At 49.0% G+C, this 19413-nt stretch overlaps 1 protein-coding gene across 1 annotated transcript; it reads left to right on the top strand.

Moving 5' to 3' along the window:
- ENDOU (endonuclease, poly(U) specific) lies at positions 1–17678 on the top strand. The gene is made up of 10 exons (XM_027542673.1): positions 1–667; positions 5420–5542; positions 8430–8501; positions 9040–9174; positions 9836–10007; positions 10572–10771; positions 14003–14116; positions 14736–14842; positions 15576–15718; positions 16568–17678. Exons 1-10 carry the CDS (start codon positions 613–615, stop codon positions 16686–16688), a joined length of 1242 nt encoding a protein of 413 aa, XP_027398474.1. The 5' UTR covers positions 1–612; the 3' UTR covers positions 16689–17678.
- Positions 17679–19413: the final 1735 nt, after the last annotated feature.

Here is a 19413-nt window from a genome sequence, read left to right as displayed (position 1 = left end):
ATCGAACCCAGATCTCCTGCATTGCAGGCAGATTCTTTATCCACTGAGCTACGAGGGAAGCCCAAAGCTTGCTTAAGCACTTACTATTTGTCTAACACATAATGATCTTTTCACTATATTCCTCAAGCTGAGCACCTGGAGTTCAAAGATGGAGCCAGTCATAGCCCCTTGGAAGGTCAGACCCTTGGCTTTCAGGTAGGTGGATGTTTAGAAGATATCACCCAGAGACAAGCCCATGAGTTCTCCTCACCTGGACAGAGAACCCCCCCAAACTAGGCCCGAGTTGCTGTGCCTGCTTGCATGGCCTATTTTCTAAGCTACGAACAGCTAGCATTACCTGTTCTAAACATCTGGCGTTACCTGCCTCCTTAGTCACCTTGCCTCTGGCTTCAAACAGCTGTCAGGCCCCACCCCCTCCCCGCCTCCTTCCATCTGGAGTCCCTCCCTCCCTTTTTTTCCTTCCTGAAAGGATCTGGAAGCACCAGATCCACGAGATCTGATGTCTTTAAAAGGACCAGCCTGGGCCAGAAGGCTCACCTGAGAACGGTGACATTCACGTGGACGCTAGTCAGAGTCCACCAGCCATCTCCTTCTGGCCTCCGACTGGACACCATGAGGGCCTGTGTCCCCCTGACAGTGGCCATTCTCTGTGGCCTGGCCTGGGCCGGTAAGTCACTGCTGGTGGGGATGACAGGGGTCCTGCAGAGAGCTGGGGGACCTGGGAGGGACAGCGTGAGGGTCGTGAGATAAGGGAGGGCCAGCTCTGTCCAAAAGCCTTGGTGTGAGGCAGGAGTTGCCTCTGGAGTAGATGGGCTGTGTGAAGGGAGCTACTAGACTGATGGGCCAGGGACACCTTAGAAGATGAGCCTCAAACAACCCTGGTCCAGCTTGACTTGATTTCACCAAGGTTTTGTTTTTCAAGGCCACCATATGGTGTGAAGCTGGACTGTGACTGGCTAGGTTTGCGTGGCCTGGCCACCCTTGGTCACTTCCTCTGCTACCTGGGTGAGGGGTGAGTTGTCTGGGTGGGACTTTTCCCTACGAAGCCTTAGTCGGTGGGCAGGCTCCAGGGATAGAGCCTCTGACCAGGAGGCAGGCCACGTGGTCAGAGGACTCCATTTCATCCCTGGTAGAGGACCTAAAGTGGAGAAAGGTCCAGGCACTAGTCCAGGTACTAGTGGTGCAGGGATGGGACCAGTGTTGAGGATGGGAACACGTTCCTGTTCGGTAGGGGACAGGTGCTGATGCTGCTGTGTTAACTGGTGGTTACTGGGTGAGCAGGGAGAGTGCCAAGGGAGGGGGCTGAGCTGAGGGGTGTGGTGGGAAGCCTCCTCTGCCCAGAGGAGAAAGAATCCGAGCTTGATACCCATTGCACCCCACCAGGGTGTTCCTACACAGGACTGTCATAAGGATTAAATAAGATAATATATCAGAAGCACCCTACATGGAATGATATCTCAAAGAATTGGGTCTTTGATTATGATTGTGATTATAAATTGTCATTTAGTCACTCAGTCGTACCTGATTCTTTGTGACCTCATGGACTGTAGGCCACCAGGCTCCTCTCTCCATGGGATTTCTCAGGCAAGAATACCGGAGCTGGGTGCTACTTCCTTCTCCAGGGGATCTTCCTGACCCAGGGATTGAACCTGAGTCTCCTGCACTGGCAGACAGATTCTTTACCCCTGAGCCACCAGGGAAACCTGTAATGTAAATACATATAAAATCATGTATACTTACCTGTATTATAATATAGTATATTAATCATATTAATATGATATAATAAATACTTATTTACATAAAATAATTTATATAAATACAGAATTTAGTCTTGGAATCATTTCCCACGAGGTTTTGGGTAAGGAGACCACCAAATAAACTAAATGAAAAGACTTTGGAGGGGGAAGTCTTTCCCAGGCCTCCCCACTGGCTGGGATGCTGTACCTCCACTCCCGCACACATGGCAGAGCAGCCAGCCCGGCTGGTGCAGAGCTCGTGCTAGAGACGGAGGGAGGGTGTAGAGCTTCAGGGTTAGTGTGAAGCAGTGGCCCTGGGGTTGGGGCATCCCAGTCGCAGGAGATGAGAGCAACTGGAGACATTTGGTCCCTGGGGGGTATTCCTGAGGGCAGACGCAACAGTGGCTTCAGAAAGGCAAGGTGGAGCCCTTGCCCCTGGGGCTGGTGGTCTGATCCTGCTGCGGGACTGATGGAGAAGTCAGGGTCCAGTGGGTGATGCCTCCTTCTTTCCTAAAGTGGGAGAATGGGGCTCAGTTCTTGTCTGTCTTCTGCCAACATCTTAGAACTTAGATGCGAGTATGAATAGCGTGGGAGCCAGTCTTAGGTCCTCGGTTATTTCAGGTGAATTGAGGCTGGAAGTGAATCATCTTGGTGGGCTAGATCTCCATGGAAACAGGACCTGGGGCCCCCAGAGAAGCACGGATGTAGGATTCCCTAAACATCAGAGGGGTGGAGAACTGTCATATAGGGGACACCCAGGCTTGGGACCAAGTTTCTTGATGGGCAGTATGGAGAGGGGGTGGGCATTCTGGCACATTTGAGTTTTGGAGTGTAGAGAAATTTAGCATTTCATGTAGGGATTGTTGGCCAGAGGTGGGGGGGGGGGTGGGTGATAAGCTCTGTGAAGCTTTGTTGATAAGCTCTGTGAAGGTAAAGAAAGGCCAAAATAGAGTACGAAAAAAAAAAGAGAGTTAGAGAGATGGGCAAGAGGGTTACTGGAGCAGTGATTCAGGTGCCTAGCTGGTGAGCGAGGTGTACACAGAGGGTTTGTGTGGATCGGAGCTGTGGGCTGGGAGCACTGGAGTAAATAGTCATGGTGACTAGTTCCCAGAGGGTCCCCAGAACAGATATAGCAGAGAGGCCTATGAGGAAAAGTCTCTCCCACCCCCTCCCCATTCCCTCACACCCCAAGGTCCTCTTAAAGCAGATGGTCAGGTTTACAGGGACATGTAAAGGATCTCTGGCTCGGGGTTTCCAGTGATGACAAATCTCTTGAATAGAGATGAAAGAGTTCACTCAGCCAGGGCCAGTGTGGGGTGTCCTCCTGAGCTCTACAGAGCTGACCATTCACTTACTGCCCTTCTCAACTGGCGCCAGCTGCTGGACTGGAGTGAATTCCTTCCTTGGACTCTGCTGATCTGGCCCATTTAAGAAGGTTGTCCTGATTTGTCTGAGTTCTCTCCCTTTGGATTCTGGGTGTACTGCCAGGCTAACTGAGCAGGCAGCTGACACAGTCTTCCTTCTGGGCTGAAAACTTCTCCTTAAGTTCTTTGCATGTGGGCTCCAAGGGAGCATCACTTAAGATTCAGGGGGCATTCCCCTGGGCTTGGAGGGACGAGTGGCCTTGACCCGGTCTTCTCTAGGGACGATTCACTGGCTCTGCCTTTCTGGCCACTTTGGAGGCCCTTTAGGTGAAGTTGCCTCAGAACCTGGGTTAACCCTGACATGATGTAAAGAACCTCTTTGATGTAAAGAACACAGACCCATAGCAATGATGTCAGCTAGAAACTGTCGGCCCAAGGGATGGCCTGGCTGAAACCCAGGGAGGCAGTCAGCTAGATCAGGCATGTAGACAGGGAAGACTGCTCCAGCCAGTGTGGACACTTACCACCTTGAAGATGGGCGTGGAATGCTGACCGCTTATTTATCTAACACTTACATGGTGCTACTAATGTGTCCTGCCGTGTCTTAAGTGCTTTACAAAAATTAGCTCATTGAATTCTTATGAATATTCTATGAGATGGGCTCCATTATTGTCACACTTTTACAGAGAAGGAACCTGGGGCACAGCAGGTAAATTAACTTGCCCAAGAACACGTAGCTAGAAAGCAGCAGAACTAGAATTCCAGCCTCAAGCAGTTTGGTGCCAGACTCTGGGTTCTTGGCCTCTCTGCTGTGTCACCCTCATTAGAACAGTGTAAGCCTAATCCCAAACTAGTAACCCAGCCCATAGCCCTCGTCTCCACCTCCACCCTAAGCGATTCTATACCTGTGGGAAACAGCAGCCAGGACCAAACCCCAAATCTTATCTAAGGCAAAATTGGGATTATTTGTCCTCTCCTGGTCTTGACACATTCCTCAACCCTGAATGTGGTTTTAGACCTACTCCTCATTCCTTATCCAGACAGCAATGCAAAATTGTTATTTTTACCAGTAATTAACTCAAGCCCAAATCCTAACTGTAGCTCTTCATCTAAACCTAACAAGCCCCAATCGCTGGCTAAAATTAGGTTTAAGTTTTTTCATTCATACAAATTCCAGTGTTAAACGTGACTCTGACTCTGATCTGACATTCTCTGTAACCCACAGCCTGACCCTAAACCCAGAACCCGCTAAATCCAAACCTCAGGGACCTCAAGTGGAAACAAAGGCTGTGTTATCACCCTTAAAGCCTAGAGTGGAAGGAAAGAGAGCGCAGCCAGCTTGACCTGGCTCACCCCCTTCCACTGTCTTTGCTGTGGTGGGCTTGTTTTTTTAGCAGTGGTGGTGGGTTTGTACCATTTCTTTTAAACTTTCTTGTCTTATGCCCCTTATGTGACCAAAAGCTTGCTTCTGCAAGTCATTTGGCTGGAGCAAGGGATGTGGTCTGTGGTTGCATAACAGCTCTTGTTCCAAAGCCCAATTCTCACCCACACCCACCTCAGTCCCCACCCTGAGCGAAACTAATCCAAACACATTCCCAAGACCAGAAGAGACAGAAAGCTGTAACAAGTGGGGAAGGAGGTGCAGAGAGACCAGGCTAAGGGGAGGAAAGAACAAAGAACCAGAAGATGTAAAAGGGACAGGATGGACAGGCAGGGAATGAGTCATGGGGAGAAGACAGGTGGGGTCAGTTAGAACAGCCGTGATCCACCATCCTCAACGTGACAGGGGAATGATGGTTTCTCGGCCAAGCCCAGCCCACAGACCTCTTTCTTTGGTCTCTCCGAATTTTTTAAAATTGGAAAATTTACATAAAAATGAAGGCTTCTGTTGAAAAAAAAAAAACTGGAGGCTCTGGCAACACTTAGCCCGCATCCCAAATGGCGACAATTGGCTGGAGCTGCTAGTGGCTGCCAGTCTCAGGCAGGGCATTGTTTCTGAGTCTGTCACAGTCCCCACCTCTTTCTACTGCCTCCCTGCTCTTGACTCGTTTGTGTTACAGGTCTAGTATAGTAGGCATCTGAGTTTGTGGTCCCGGTCTATATTATGAGCCCTGCAATAGTCAGTGGGTGGTGGGTGATGGCTCGTGGGCAGTGCGGGAGAGGCATGGGAGGCTGTGTGGGTACTTATCCCTGGCAGCTAGTAATGACCTTTCCTGCTAGGTAAGTCCCCGTCCCTGTCTGTGAACCCTCCTGCAGAGGGTACTGTGATGAGCAGAGTAGAATCCCCAAGGAGCTGAGTCTGACCTTTACTGACCGTAGGCAAAAGGGAGTCATGCGCATCTCGCTGTAATGAGAGATTTGACCGGGATGCTGTCTGCCAGTGTGACCGCCGGTGTCCCCAGCACGGGGACTGCTGTGAAGACTATGAGCAGCTGTGTACAGGTGAGCCTCCTTGTGGGGTGAAGGGTCTGGGAGGTACAGCAGACCAGGCCATGACCACATCTAGCCTGCTGGAGGGACTGCCGGCCAGGATGTCCAGATATCCAGAGCAGAGTTCCAGACTGATCACGGTGCTCAAAGGACCTGAAGAGGATTAGGATGTCCCCAGTGTAAGACCCCAACTTAAAATAAAAGTCATTTACCTGGAACATCTGTCTGAACTATTAGGATTAATATCTGGAAAGTTTAAGGAATTAAAAAAAAAAGTGAAAAGATGAAAGTATCATTTTAGCATATATGACATTACCAATTATTATTTGCAAAAGTAAACAAATGGTAGTGAACTTTCCCAACTTGCACGCCACCAGGAAGACCACAGGGTGTCAATGACCGTCACAATTCACACCACTCTTCCTATCACAGGGCTTCCCCAGTGGCTTAGATGGTAAAGAATCTGCTTGCAATATGGAAGCCTCAGGTTTGATCCCTGGGTCAGGAAGATCCCCTGGAGAAGGGAATGGCTACCCATTCCAGTATTCTTGCCTGGAGAATCCCACGGACAGAGGAGCCTGGGAGAATACAATCCATGGGGTCGCAAAGAGTCAGACACAACTGAGCGGCTAACACTTTCACTTTTCCTACCACGAGTGGACTGAGTGGCAGCACATCATTCCTAGGCCAAGGGTTAAGCAGAACAAGTACCACCCTCAAAAGCCAGTTGTTCTGCTATTCTAACTACCCAGTTTTAAATTTGCAAAACTCATTTTGAACAATTCCCTTATTTTGATGCTTCCAATGTTTTAGACACCTAGGTAAATGGTCTTCTGCTGTTTACTGTCCACTCATATGCCCCGACTCCCAGCTTGGAAAACATGGTCACTGAAGCCCTGGTACCTAACGGCCAGCTGCATACAGTTGTGTGTGTCATGTACTGCACAAGAGCCTCTGATTGAGAAGGCAAGCTGAACGAAAGTTGAATCTGTATCCTCGATAAGCCACGTGTCTTGGTGAAGAGCTGTGTCTGCTGAGAGATAGGAGTACTTTTTCCTAATTTGCCCGAGCGTGGTCTCCGCTGACCCAGCCGTGTGCCGTCAGAGGTGCTTCCACCCTGAGGAACGCTGATTCGATTTGCACAAAAACGCCAGTGGACTAGCACTGCTGCTGTCAGGTCCAGGCAGGGAAACCCAGGCCCAGAGCTCAGTGCCAGAATCAGACCCAGCCCTTCTCTGCCGCCCCGGGCCCCATTCAGCAGACACAGGGTGGCTTGTTCGCCGTGGACCATCAGCCTGCCATTTCAACATACTCAGCTTAGCAACCATTTCATCCGTCTCCCTGATGTGCAACTCAGAGCCCTTTTCCTATAGAAAAAATATTATAAATGATGGTTGAGACCCTAGATTAGCTCACAGAAATCTATTCAGCATAAAGTGTGGCTGAGTTAAGAACCCTGTGGATTGTCAACATTAACCAGGCTGGCAGAAAGCAAGTGATTGGAGGGAGATGTTTGTTGACAGTGAATAACCTGCCCAGTGGCTCTGATGGGCTTCCCAGGTGGTGCTAGTGCCAAAGAACCCGCCTGCCAATGTAGGAGGAAGATCCCCTGGAGGAGGGTATGGCAACCCACTCCAGTATTCTTGCCTGGAGAATCCCACAGACAGAGGAGCGTGGCAGGCTACAGTCCCTGGGGTCGCAGAGCTGGACACGACTGAAGCGACTTAGCACACAGACATGGGTCTGATGGTAATAACCCACACTATGTGGTGAACACACTAACCGATTCTGAAGCACTTTGTAATAGTGTTGGCTTTGAGCGGTGGAATTTATTCCACTCTGTGAGGAGAGAGGAGCTGAGTCCCCAGGTCAAGCCTTCCTCTTCCTCCCCACCCCCACTCCATTATTCTCCGCCTAGAGCTCAGGCTGCAGTCAATCTGCTTGCAGGCAAGGGGGTGGGGCACAGTAGGAATGTGCTTTTCTGAACGCCCTTCCCCCAAACGCAGCCTTTGGCCATTGCCAAGTGCAACTGTGAAGAAAGTAGGGAAGTTGGTAACTCAGGAAACAGTTCTTATTCCCTGAGGCCTGGGAGAAGTTCACCCTTGACCCTGGGAGTTATTATAGGTAAGGGATGTTCCTAAGTGAGGGCCTTGTCATTTGGGGGATTCAAGCCTATCCATCTATCAATTTATATTAAAGAAAAGTCATACCAACCTCAGAGTTTTCATCCCAGAAGGGACCACTTTTTGTCCCCACTCTCGTTTTTACGGATGAGCACACTGAATACCAGGCTTCCCTGGTGAAAGTGAAAGTGAAGTCGCTCAGTCGTGTCCGACTCTTTGCGACCTGTGGACTGCAGCCCACCAAGCTCCTCCGTCCATGGGATTCTCCAGGCAAGAATACTGGAGTGGGTTGCCATTTCCTTCTCCACCAGGCTTCCCTGGTGGCTCAGTGGTAAAGAATCTGCCTGCCAATGCAGGAGATGTGGGTTTGATGCCTGGGTTGGGAAGATTCCCTGGAGAAGAAATGGTAACCCACTCCAGTATCCTTGCCTGGAGAACTCTATGGACAGAGGAGCCTGGTGGGCCACAGTCCACGGGGTTGCAAAAGAATCGGAGGCGACTTAGTAACCGAACAGCAACACTGAGTACCAGAAGGGTAAATGGTGAGGAAGGTCATGCCTGGGGATGTTCTTTCATGTTTTAGAATGGTTTTCAATCCCCCTCTGTCTCACATTTTCTATTTTCCTCCTCCTTCACCTGGTACTTGTATGTTGTATCCAAGCCCCTGTTTTGTATTTTTTTCCACTGCACATGCTTGGTTGGGAGGACTGAGAACCAGGGATAAAGAGGAGGGGCCCCTTGGGGGTGACTGGTGACTTTACTTCTCTGACCTACAGCTGAAGAGAATCCCAAAGAACCAGAGCTATTCCTGGAACTGGAAGAGGAGACAGAGGGCGCTCCGGCTAGCAGTGAGTCTGGGGGGGGCCTTTGGGAAAGGACAAGGGACACAGGATGGGGCAAGGAGAGGTCAGCCATGTCAACAGCAGTAGGCCTGGGTCTAAGCCAGCCAGGACCCCAAATCTAGCACCTGGAGGTGGTGAGGGGCTCACTGGACTCTTGAGGCCTGGGCAGGAGGAAGCCCTGGGGTCCTCAGTGAGCTGGGGGGTTAGGCAGGAAAGAGTCTGAAGCCTGCAAGAGGGAGAGGGAGGGTTAAGAGATTTTATTTTTAGAGAGGGAAGATTATAAAAACAACAGGCCTGAAAGGAGAGTTCAGCATCAGAAAGGACTTCCTGACTGTGAAGGGTGTGCACCAATTAAGCTTGTTTGTTTTCCTTCCCTGGAGTTCTTTAATAGGAAGCAGGAGAGCGAGGCTGGTAGCGGGTAGGGATGGGGTGGCGGGGCTGGCAGTAGAGGGTGGGCTGGGGGAGGGGGCATGGCCTGGCTGCTGACACGACAGAGCGACCCCTAGCGGTCTGCTCAGGACACACCTCCTCTCTGTCTTCTCAGGCTTGTATTTGGCACCCAACTCCTGCCAGGGCCGCTGCCTGGAGGCCTTTGACAAGCACCACTCATGCCACTGTAATGCCCGCTGCCCAGAGTTTGGAAACTGCTGCGAGGATTTTGAGAGCCTGTGTGGCCATGGTCAGTCTCCCGCTCCCTTTAGCATAGCCGGGGAGGCAGAGGGACTCTCTAGAGCAATGGTTCTCCAAGCGTGGCCCCTGGACCAGTAGCATGAGCATAATGTGGGAATTTATTAGAAATGGAAGCTCTAGGGCTCAGCCCGGATCCACAGAATCAGAAACTCTGGGGTGGGGCCCACCGACATGTTTTCACAAACCCTCCAGATGATCCTGATGCTTGCCAAAGTGCAAAAACCTTCCTAGTGGCAGGGGACCGTGTGGGTATTTTGTGCTAAGTGTAAGGATCCTTTAGGCTCTCAGGACTTCCCTGGGTGGCTCAGACAGTTAAGAATCTGCCTGCAATGCAGGAGCCCTGGGTTTGATCCCTGGGTTGGGAAGGTCCCCTGGAGAAGAAATGGCTACCCACTTCAGTACTCTTGCCTGGAGAATTCCACGGACAGAGGAGCCTGGTGAGCCATAGTTCAGGGGTCTCAAAGAGTTGGACTCGACTGAGGAACTAACAGGCTCTAGGCCACTGCCCTGCAGTCACTAGGGTGCCTGACTGCAGCCCCCTCCCCTGATGCTGGCTTCTGGAAGGTACCTGCGAGGGGATGTTCGCAGATAGCTACCTGCCCCCTGGCCTCCATCGAGCTCTGAGATACCCCTCCCCCAATTCCTCTCAGAGGGCTTCTCCCACAGCAGCGATGCCATAACTAAGGAAGAACTGCAGAGTGTCTCTGAGAAGATCTACAGGGCAGACACCAACAAAGCCCGGAAGGAAGACATCGTTCTCAACAGCCAAAACTGCATCTCGCCCTCAGAGACCAGAGACCAAGTAGACCGCTGCCCAGAGCCGTGAGTTCCCTGAACGCATCTTCCTGAATTTTGCCTCCTTTGGTGCCTCAGCTCTTATCTCCTAAGGCAGGTAGGATCAAAGGCAGAGGGGAAACCGGTTCTCTGGAGACAGATAAAGCCATCCTGAGGGCCTGTGGGGATCCATGTGGGAGGGTTTCTGAGGTTCCCCAGGTAGCACTAGTGCTAAAGAACCCATCTGCCAGTGCAGGAGACTTAAGGTTCTATCCCTGGGTTGGGAAGATCCTCCGGAGAAGTGGCAACCCACTCCAGTATTCTTGCTTGGAGAATCCCATGGACAGAGGAGCCTGGCAGGCTACAGTCCACAGGTTGCAAAGAGTCAGACATGATAGAACTTAGGATGGACAGACTGGCTGAAAATAGAACTGACCTTCCAAAAGATGAAGTAGAGAAAAGAGTGACCTCATGCATTGTCCCCAGGAGTATCTGAGGGCCCCACTCTGCCTCTGCACCCAACCCTCACATGCCTGCCCTGCATCTGGACATTCTGGAGTGTTTCTGCTCCATGTCCAGGCCTCTCACTGGGCTTCCCTCTACCTCCCCCAGGCTCTTCACATATGTCAATGAGAAGCTCTTCTCTAAGCCGACCTACTCCGCCTTCCTCAACCTCCTCAACAACTACCAGCGGGCCACGGGCCGCGGGGAGCACTTCACAGCCCAGGAGCTGGCCGAGCAGGACACCTTCCTCAGAGAGATCATGAAGACGGCCGTCATGAAGGAACTCTACGGCTTCCTCCACCAGCAGAGTGAGTGAGGCAGTGGGGCCTCCCCCCCGGCCCATGAGGGAGGTCATCCTGAGGACTCGGGGTGTGCCTGCTGGGGACGGGGGTCCATGATGGGCAGGTTAGGAGAGCAAGTGAGGATTTAGGTGGAGGCCAGTGTACACCTGGGAAGGGGCAGGGAAGGGGCCAGAGAGAGGAGCCCACAGACTCCAGCAGGAGCTGAAGAATCCTCTGCCTGGCTTGGGAGTCATCCTGTCTTTTAACCTAATATCAGCCCCAGGGGGCTTCCCTGGTGGCTCAGATGATAAAGAGTCTGCCTGCAATGCAGGAAACGGTTCTATCCCTAGGTCGGGTAGAACCCCTGGAGAAGGGAACGGCAAACCACTCCAGTATTCTTGCCTGGAGAATCCCATGGACAGGAACCTGGTGGGCTACAGTCCATGGGGTCATAGAGAGTGGACATGACTGAGCAGCTAACATTTTCACTGTCTTTCAGCCACCTCGTTTATCCCCCATGTGTATTTCAGTCTCAGGGTTCACTGCAGGCTGTGAGTCACCCCTGCCCCGCCGACCCCTCAGTGGACCCCAGACTCAGCACCATTTTCCAGGCACGAAGAGTCCCTGTTCATGCTCCCTTCTCAGGCACTAAGTCCAGGAAAGAGGCCGGCCCACTTCACTTTTTTTTTTTTTTTTTGCTGGGGAAGCAGCAACAGAAAATCAACAAAGGTTCAGAGTAGGAAGTTTCACCGGGAAGGGTTCTGGCTGGAACGATTCCAATAGAGATACATTCGAATCAGACCAAAAATGGTTTGGGCCTCAGGGCTTCTTGGCACGGGGTGTGTTTGTTAGTGTCCTCTGAATTCCTTCCCTGAACTCCAGGCAGCTGGGCCTGGCCTGGGGGCGGCTCCAGCCAGGTCGTCCCTTGCTGGCGGGGAGAGCGGGGGATGGCCTCTGCTCAGACACCGCATTCCATCTTCCGGTGGCCGGGTTAAGTTAGTAACACTGTTTTTAGGTAAAGCCAGTGACACAAGCAAACGCTACGAAGAGGGTGTGATCCTGCACTGCCCCCTGGTGTCCTCTTTGTGGTAAACACGCGAGACGATTTTGGAGGTGGAGACAGCGCTACTGCAGGCTCTTCCACTACTCACCCGGTCTTCCCTTCTCTCCCTATCCAAATCCCACTTCTCCTTAAAGTTCTAGCTCACATTCTACCTCGTTATGAAGCTGCACTCGCCGCAGCTTGTGGCAAGGGTTTGGACTCTGTCTTAAAATACCCTTGGAGCAGAGAGACTTGGTTTCACTTGTTAATGAAGCAAGTGACCCCGGGCCCTTTGACCCTTGGACCCTGTCTGAGCATTGTCTGTGCAGTGGGATCTTGGGAAACTGATGCATGGAAAGTACTCAGTGAAAAGCAGTCGTCATTCAGATTGTGAAGCTGTTCTCTGTTACATCATATATTTTTATTTTTTTAAACTAATTTTTATTGAAGTATAGTTGCTTTATAATGTAGTGTTAGTTTCTACTGTACGGCAAAGTAATCAGCTATGTGGTATGACATGTATTTTTAGTCGTGTTTTCCAACTATGTTTTAAGTCCTTGAAAGGAGGGAATATGTCTGGTACATCTTCTGTGTCCCCTCTCACAATTCTAGGCAGTAAACCGTTGGTATTTGATCACACCCTAATTCAGATCCCCAGCCCTGACCTTGCCTTTGGGTCGCACTGGCCTTTCTGACATCTCCACCTGCCTAACTGGCATCTACTCAGAGCTTAGTGTAAAGAGAACTCACAGTTCCTGCCTCTTCCTCCAGACAGACCTGCTCCTTTCTCAGTCTTCCCCATCTCATTAATAGTTCCATAATTCATCCAGTTACTTGTGCCCAAAGCCCAGGAGTTATATTTGATTCTTCTCTTTATGTCACCACTCTCCACCCCCATTTCCTCCACCAGGAATTGTTGTCGTTGTTCAGTTGCTAAGTCCTGTCCGACTATGTGATCCTATGAACTGCAGTACACCAGGCTTCTCTGTCCTTCACCATCTCCTGGAGTCTGCTCAGCTCATGCCCACTGAGCCAGTGATGCCATCCAACCATCTTATCCTCTGCTGCCTCCTTCTCCTCCTGCCTTCAACCTTTCCCAGCATCAGGGTCTTTTCCAGTGAGTCAGCTCTTCGTATCAAGTGCCCAAATTATTGGGGCTTCAGCATCAGTCCTTCCAATGGATATTCAGGGTTGACTTCTTTAGGATTGACTGGTTTGATCTCCTTGCAGTCCAAGGGACTCTCAGAAATCTTCTCCAGCACACAATTCAAAGGCATCAATTCTTTGGTGCTCAGCCTTATTTATGGTCCAACTCGCACATCCGTATATGACTACTGGAAAAGCCATTGCTTTGACTATACGGACGTTTGTTGGCAAAGTGATGTCTCTGCTTTTTAACATGTTGTCTAGATTTGTCATAACTTTTCTTTCAAGGAGTAAGCGTCTTTTAATTTCATGGCTGCAGTCACTGTTGGCAGTGATTTTGGAGTCCAAGCCTGATACCACTCTGACATGAAGAATCAATGTGAGAATTTAAAGCAGTTAAAACAGTGCCAGGCACATATAACATAGTAAATCTAAAATACTTTTGTTATTATTACTCTTTGATCAAGCTCCAACCCTTGTATGCTGACTTCTGACTGACTCTCAGACCCCCTCTCCCACCACTCTCTCCTCTTGCTCACTATGCTCCCCCACATAGACTCTCAGCTCTTTGAACATCAAGTTCAAGGCGTCCTGGAGCCTTTGTACCTGCTGTTTCTTCTACGTGTAAGAATCTTTCTCCCAGGTCTTTGTACAGCTGACTCCTTATCCTTCGGATCTCTGATTAGTGCCTTCTCAGAGAGGCCTTTCTGGCTTTCTAGAAGAGCACCCCATCCCCACCTCCAGTCATTATGGGATAATCTCCTTTAGTTTCTTCATAGCACTTATCTGAAATCATCCTGTTTATTTGTTTATCATTTGTTTCCTCCACTGGAATGTAAACTATAAAGTCAGGGATCTTGTCCTTGTGATTCCCTGCTGAATCCTCAGCCTTCAGGTCTGGGCCTGGCACAGGACAGGTGCCCCAAAGATAATTGCTAAACAAACAACTGACTACATTTATTGGCTGAACCACCTGCCTCTTGTCAAGTTGGGACAGATGGCCCTGCCTTGCTTCCCAAGACCTGGCCCCGCCTTCCCCTCTCCTAAGTCCTCTGTGCTCCTCTCCCCAGACCGCTACAGCTCGGAACAAGAGTTCGTCAGTGACCTAAAAAACATGTGGTTTGGGCTGTATTCCAGAAGCAAAGAAGAGAGGGACTCCAGTGGCTTTGAGCACGTCTTCTCAGGTGGGATTACTCTGCTTGGGAAGAAGGAGGTGGAGGGATGAAGAGGGATGCTTCCCTCAGGCATGGGGCAGCAGCCACACTGCTGAATCAGCAGCCACACCAGCTCGTAGGCCAAGAGGGAGGGGACTCAGGAGCCATTCTTGAGGACCAGTCTCTTCTGGAGCATCTGAGGGAGAAAGCAGCCCAGACACTGGGGCTCCCAACGCGCACACATAGGAAGGGAGATGCCTTTGAGGCCATGGTTGTCTACCTCCCAATGGTCCTCTGCTTCCAGCGCTTGGCCGGCTGCTTCCCAAGAAGAACATGTTCTCTTCCTGCACTGCCACACCCTGCCAAGCTCCCCCCAAAACTGGCTTGTTCCTAGGGAAATGGCTAGAGGATCTTAGATTGATCCAGGGTCAGCCAGGGGAAGAAACTCTCCCGAGGGCTTGAGCTGAAATGGTGGTCGGGGTAGCGGGGAGCTTCCTGAGCTGAGAGTTAGGGATGTGAGGGACTCCAGGAAGTTGGGGTGGACATTCTAGGAGTCAGAGACTAGAGAAGGGGGACAGCCTTGGCATGGGAGTAGGGAAAGAGGTTGGAGGGGCAGCCCAGATCACCCACCTTGATCTCTCTATCATAGGTGAAGTCAAAAAAGGCAAGGTCACTGGCTTCCATAACTGGATCCGTTTCTACATGCAGGAGAAGGAGGGCCTGGTGGACTATTACAGTCACATCTATGATGGGCCTGTGAGTACTGATGCTGACCTCATAGGCTGGAAAAGCCTTGTTAGCACCCAGACTTTCTGTCCTCATTCTGCATTCTGAACAGGCAGGCTTGTCTCTCACCCTGACCCTTTTGGCAGCCCATCCGGGATTGTGAATATGACTTTCCTATTTGCTGGAAAGTAGGTTTATCCAGCCAGCATGCTTCCAAACAGTGAGGGCTCCCGAGGTGCAGGGGGCAGGAGGAGACAGAGGGCATCCTCTGTGGATGGGAGAGTGTAGAAGGGGAGGATTCTCAGAGAGGAAAATCAAAGATATGCAATTACCAGCTGCCTGAATTTCCTTAGAATGTACAGTCAGCTGAAGTTTCAGTCTGTCTAGTCTGAGTTAAATTTCTTATGTTTTTATAAACCTGTGCTGCCCTAAGTCTGGAAACATTTTGGGGACACTAAACTGTCTTCCTCTTCCACGCGTGAAGGCTACGGGGAACAGTTATGTCCCTGCTCCCCTGGCATTGGGCACATGGATTCTGACTCTGGCCTTCCTGGGAGAAGTGAGATGGTGTTTCCAGACAGAGGGTCTGAGTGGAACTCAGACACCTTAGCAGGCAGACTGCTTCCTCTGTTGATTTAGAGAATCCACTCTCCCCAGAAAGCTCACATGGGCCCCCACGGGCCCCCGACACATCCTGGCCACCCCTGTCTTTGACTGCATTGGGGCACTCACCAGACCCTCTTTGCCATCCTTCTCTCTACAGTGGGATTCTTACCCTGACGTGCTGGCCATGCAGTTCAACTGGGATGGGTACTACAAGGAAGTGGGCTCAGCTTTCATTGGCAGCAGCCCTGAGTTTGAGTTTGCGCTCTACTCCCTGTGCTTCATCGCCAGGCCAGGCAAAGTGTAAGTCCTGGTGGCCCAGGAGGGTGTGGGCAAATCACTGCTGTGGGGCTCAGTTTTCTCTCTTGGATTGTGAAGCTGTTGATGAGATCAGTCACATGGCTGCCAACCCTCATCCCAGCAACAGATCTATGTCCCCTCCTTCTCCAAGTGCAATCTTGTGCAGGAGCTCAATGTATCAAACAGTTGGACATGGAACTGCCCTGGGGGCTGCAAGCCTGTCTAGACTTCTCAGGTAGTACTAGTGGTAAAGAACCCACCTGCCAATGTAGGTGACGTGGGTTCGATTTCTGGGTCAGGAAGATCCCCTGGAGGAGTGCATGACAGCCTACTCCAGTATTCTTTCCTGGAGAATCCCATGGACATAGGAACCTGGTTGGCTACCGTCCATAGGATTGTGAACAGTCGGACATGACTGAAGTGACTGAACACGCACGCAAGCCTCCCTTGGCCCCTGAGGCTGCTTGGGGGAACACTGGAGCCCCAGAGAGCACAGCTGGAAACCAGGGGTCTCATCTTCTCTAACATTTGAGGACTCTGGGTCCAACCACTTCTGAAACCCTAAGCAAACATTTCATTTCTGGGGTTTTCAGCTCTAGAATTGGATTTGAGAATATTCCTCTAGGAAAGATGAGAAACAGTATTCTTTAAGAAGATAGAAAATAAGACAGATTTTGAAAGGGCGCTCTGCATGTAGGGAGCTGGAGGCAGTGGCTGAAGCAAGCTGTGGCAGCTCCCTTAAAGGGTAAGACAGGGTAGAGCCCTTCTGCATGGGCTAAACTCAATCCTTCCAGCCTGGAGATGGAGGTGGGGTGAAACAAGTCCCTATTATTTGGTGATCTCTCCCCACAGGTGCCAGTTGAGCCTGGGTGGACATCCCTTGGCCATCCAGACCTATACCTGGAACAAGTCAACCTATGGAAATGGCAAGAAGTACATCGCAACGGCCTATGTGGTGTCCTCCACCCATTAGAGCTTCAAGCCAGAAAGACCTATGAGGGCCGTGAGAGTTCTTGTCAGACTGAGATGCTATTTGCTCTGCGCTGGAGGGTATGGGATTAGAGGAGACTCAATCCAGAAACGTTCCTATGGGAAAGAAGGAAACTATACAAGTTAGAAAAACAGTCAAATCTTTGTCCTCCAGCACTTTGGAAATAGAAGGTTAGGACCCTCCATAGCTCTTTGCCTTGAAGGGAGATGGAACCATGAAGAAGTCCTTGACCTCTCCAGGTCTCATGTTTCCTTTCAATACAAAGGGAAGGGGTTTGCTCCACTTCCTCTTCTGGGGGTTGGTAAGAAGGCAAACCTGATGCTATTTTTACTGTGAAGATGTTTTCAATTGTTCTTAGGAAGAACGGCTGATAGAAATCCCAGATTACCGTAATGGCTGTGTACACAGCGCTGCAAACTGTAATCACCCCTGTACTGGGGCTTCAAAGAAATCAGGCCATGGAGATCAAGGGCAGGTGTTTGGTCTTTCCAAGGGTTACATCCTTAAATGGTCTTAAAGACCTTAAAGAACAGGGTCTGCGAGAGGGTAAGGACTGATGCAGTGAGTAGGCTGGAGAGGGAGTAGACTCCTCCAGGCCTGATTTTTTTTTTTTTTTTTGCAGCTAGGTAACTGCATCAAGAAATTTCCTATTTGTAGATATTAAGTGCAGTTACAGGACTGAATTTTGATCCCAAAGAGTTTGTAGAAGAGTTTTCCTCATAGGAGGAAGATTCTACATCAGAAGAAGAAAGGAACCTATAGTTTGGTATCGCTAACATAATTATCTTAAGTCTCATTCAGCAGCCAAAATTTGCATAAGCTCCAAAATGGAAGACAGGGAGACTGGGGCTCCCTATTTCAACCTCAATCATGCATTTTTCCCCTACCCGCAGTGGGGACCAAATGCTGTCCCACAGAGTGAGGCTTTAGAGTCTTGCGTCTCCAATTAAAGTCATTTAAGAAAACTTGAAATCTGTCTCGTTTTTGTATATGGCCCCCTTGAACTGCTTGGGGAAAGAGTGTCAAAGAAGAAATAAGTGAAGATAAAACTTTTATTTTATGATTCTTAAATGATCTAACAGATAACAGTTTATTCAAGATAATAATAGCAGCTAACAATGTATTTGATTATATAAGCTTATCTGTGACAGGTAAAAGGGACAGAGGAAGGAATTATTTTGTCATTATAAAGTACTAACTATCCATGTAGTGGCACAGTGTTATTTGAAAGTGGGCATGGATTAGTTGTAAATGTGTATTGCAAACTATGGCAACCACTATAGAAGTTAAAAATATGTATAACTGACATGCTAAGAAAGGAGAGAAAATAAAATCATATAAAATACTCAAAAGCATAAAAGGCAGGAAGAGAGTAGAAGACATAATTAGGAACAAAGAACAAGGGCAACAAACAGAAGACTGTAATGAATATGGTAGATATTAACCCAGCTATGTCAGTAATCACTTTGAATGTCAGTGTTCTACATGTACTAATTAAAAAACAGAGATTGTCTGGGTGAATCAAAAACTGAGACCTAACTATGTCATCTACAGGAAATCCACTTTAAAATGGATAAAGAAAAATATACCATGATAATACTAATCAAAAAAAAAGATCACACCTGTACACCCTCAATTGGAAATGCAGCATTTTAACCACTGGATTGCCAGGGAAGTCACTGTAATGCCTTTTTAGATATAACAGCAAAGGCACAATCCATGAAAGGAAAAACTGATAACCTACACTTCATTAACGATAAAAACTTAAACCTGCATGATCAGGACTTCTCTAGTGGTCCATTGGCTAAGACTCCTCGCTCCCAGTGAAAGGGCCTGGGTTTAATCCCTGGCCTGGCAACTGGATCCCACATGCTGCAACCAAGAGTTTGGATACCACAATTAAAGATCCCGTGTGCTGCAACTAAGATCTGGCACAGTCAAATAAATAAATTAAAAAACCAGTATGATCATCTCTATAGATGCAGAAAAATCTTTTGATAAAATTCAATATCCATTTAGGATAAAAACTCTCCAGAAAGTGGGCATAGAGTGAACATACCTCAGCATAAAAAAGGCTATCTATTACAAACCCATAGCTAATATCATACTCAGTGGTAAACAGCTGAAAACATTCCCTCTAAGATCAAGAATAATACAAGGATGTCCATTCTTGCCACTTTTATTTAACATCGTTTTGGAAGTCCTAGTTATAGCAATCAGAGAAGAAAAGGAAATAAAAGGAATCCAAATTGGAAGCAAGAAGTAAAACTGTTCACCATTTGCAGATGAGATGATATGACAACATTGAAAATTCTAAAGATGCCACTAGAAAACTATTAAGAGCTCATCAATGAACTTGGTAAAGGTTCAGGTTATAAAATTAATACACAGAAATCTGTTGCATTTCTATAAACTAACAACAAACAATTAGAGAAATCAGGGAAACAATCCCATTTTCTATCACATCAAAAAGAATAAAATACCTAGTAATACACCAACCTAAGGAGACAAAAGACCTGTACTCTGAAAACTGTAAGATGAAAGAAATTTAAGACAACATGAGTGGAAAGATATATCATGTTCTTAGATCAGAAGAATTAGTATTGTTAAAATGACCATACTACTCAAGACAATGTACAGATTCAGTGCAATCCCTATCAAATTACCAATGGTATTTTTTCACAGAACTGGAATAAAACATTTTAAA

The sequence above is a fragment of the Bos indicus x Bos taurus genome, chromosome 5 (genome assembly GCF_003369695.1).
Source record: "Bos indicus x Bos taurus breed Angus x Brahman F1 hybrid chromosome 5, Bos_hybrid_MaternalHap_v2.0, whole genome shotgun sequence".
Taxonomy (NCBI): Eukaryota; Metazoa; Chordata; class Mammalia; order Artiodactyla; family Bovidae; genus Bos; species Bos indicus x Bos taurus.
Note: the sequence above shows the minus strand (reverse complement) of the source record. Positions and strands in the feature narration are given on the sequence as shown.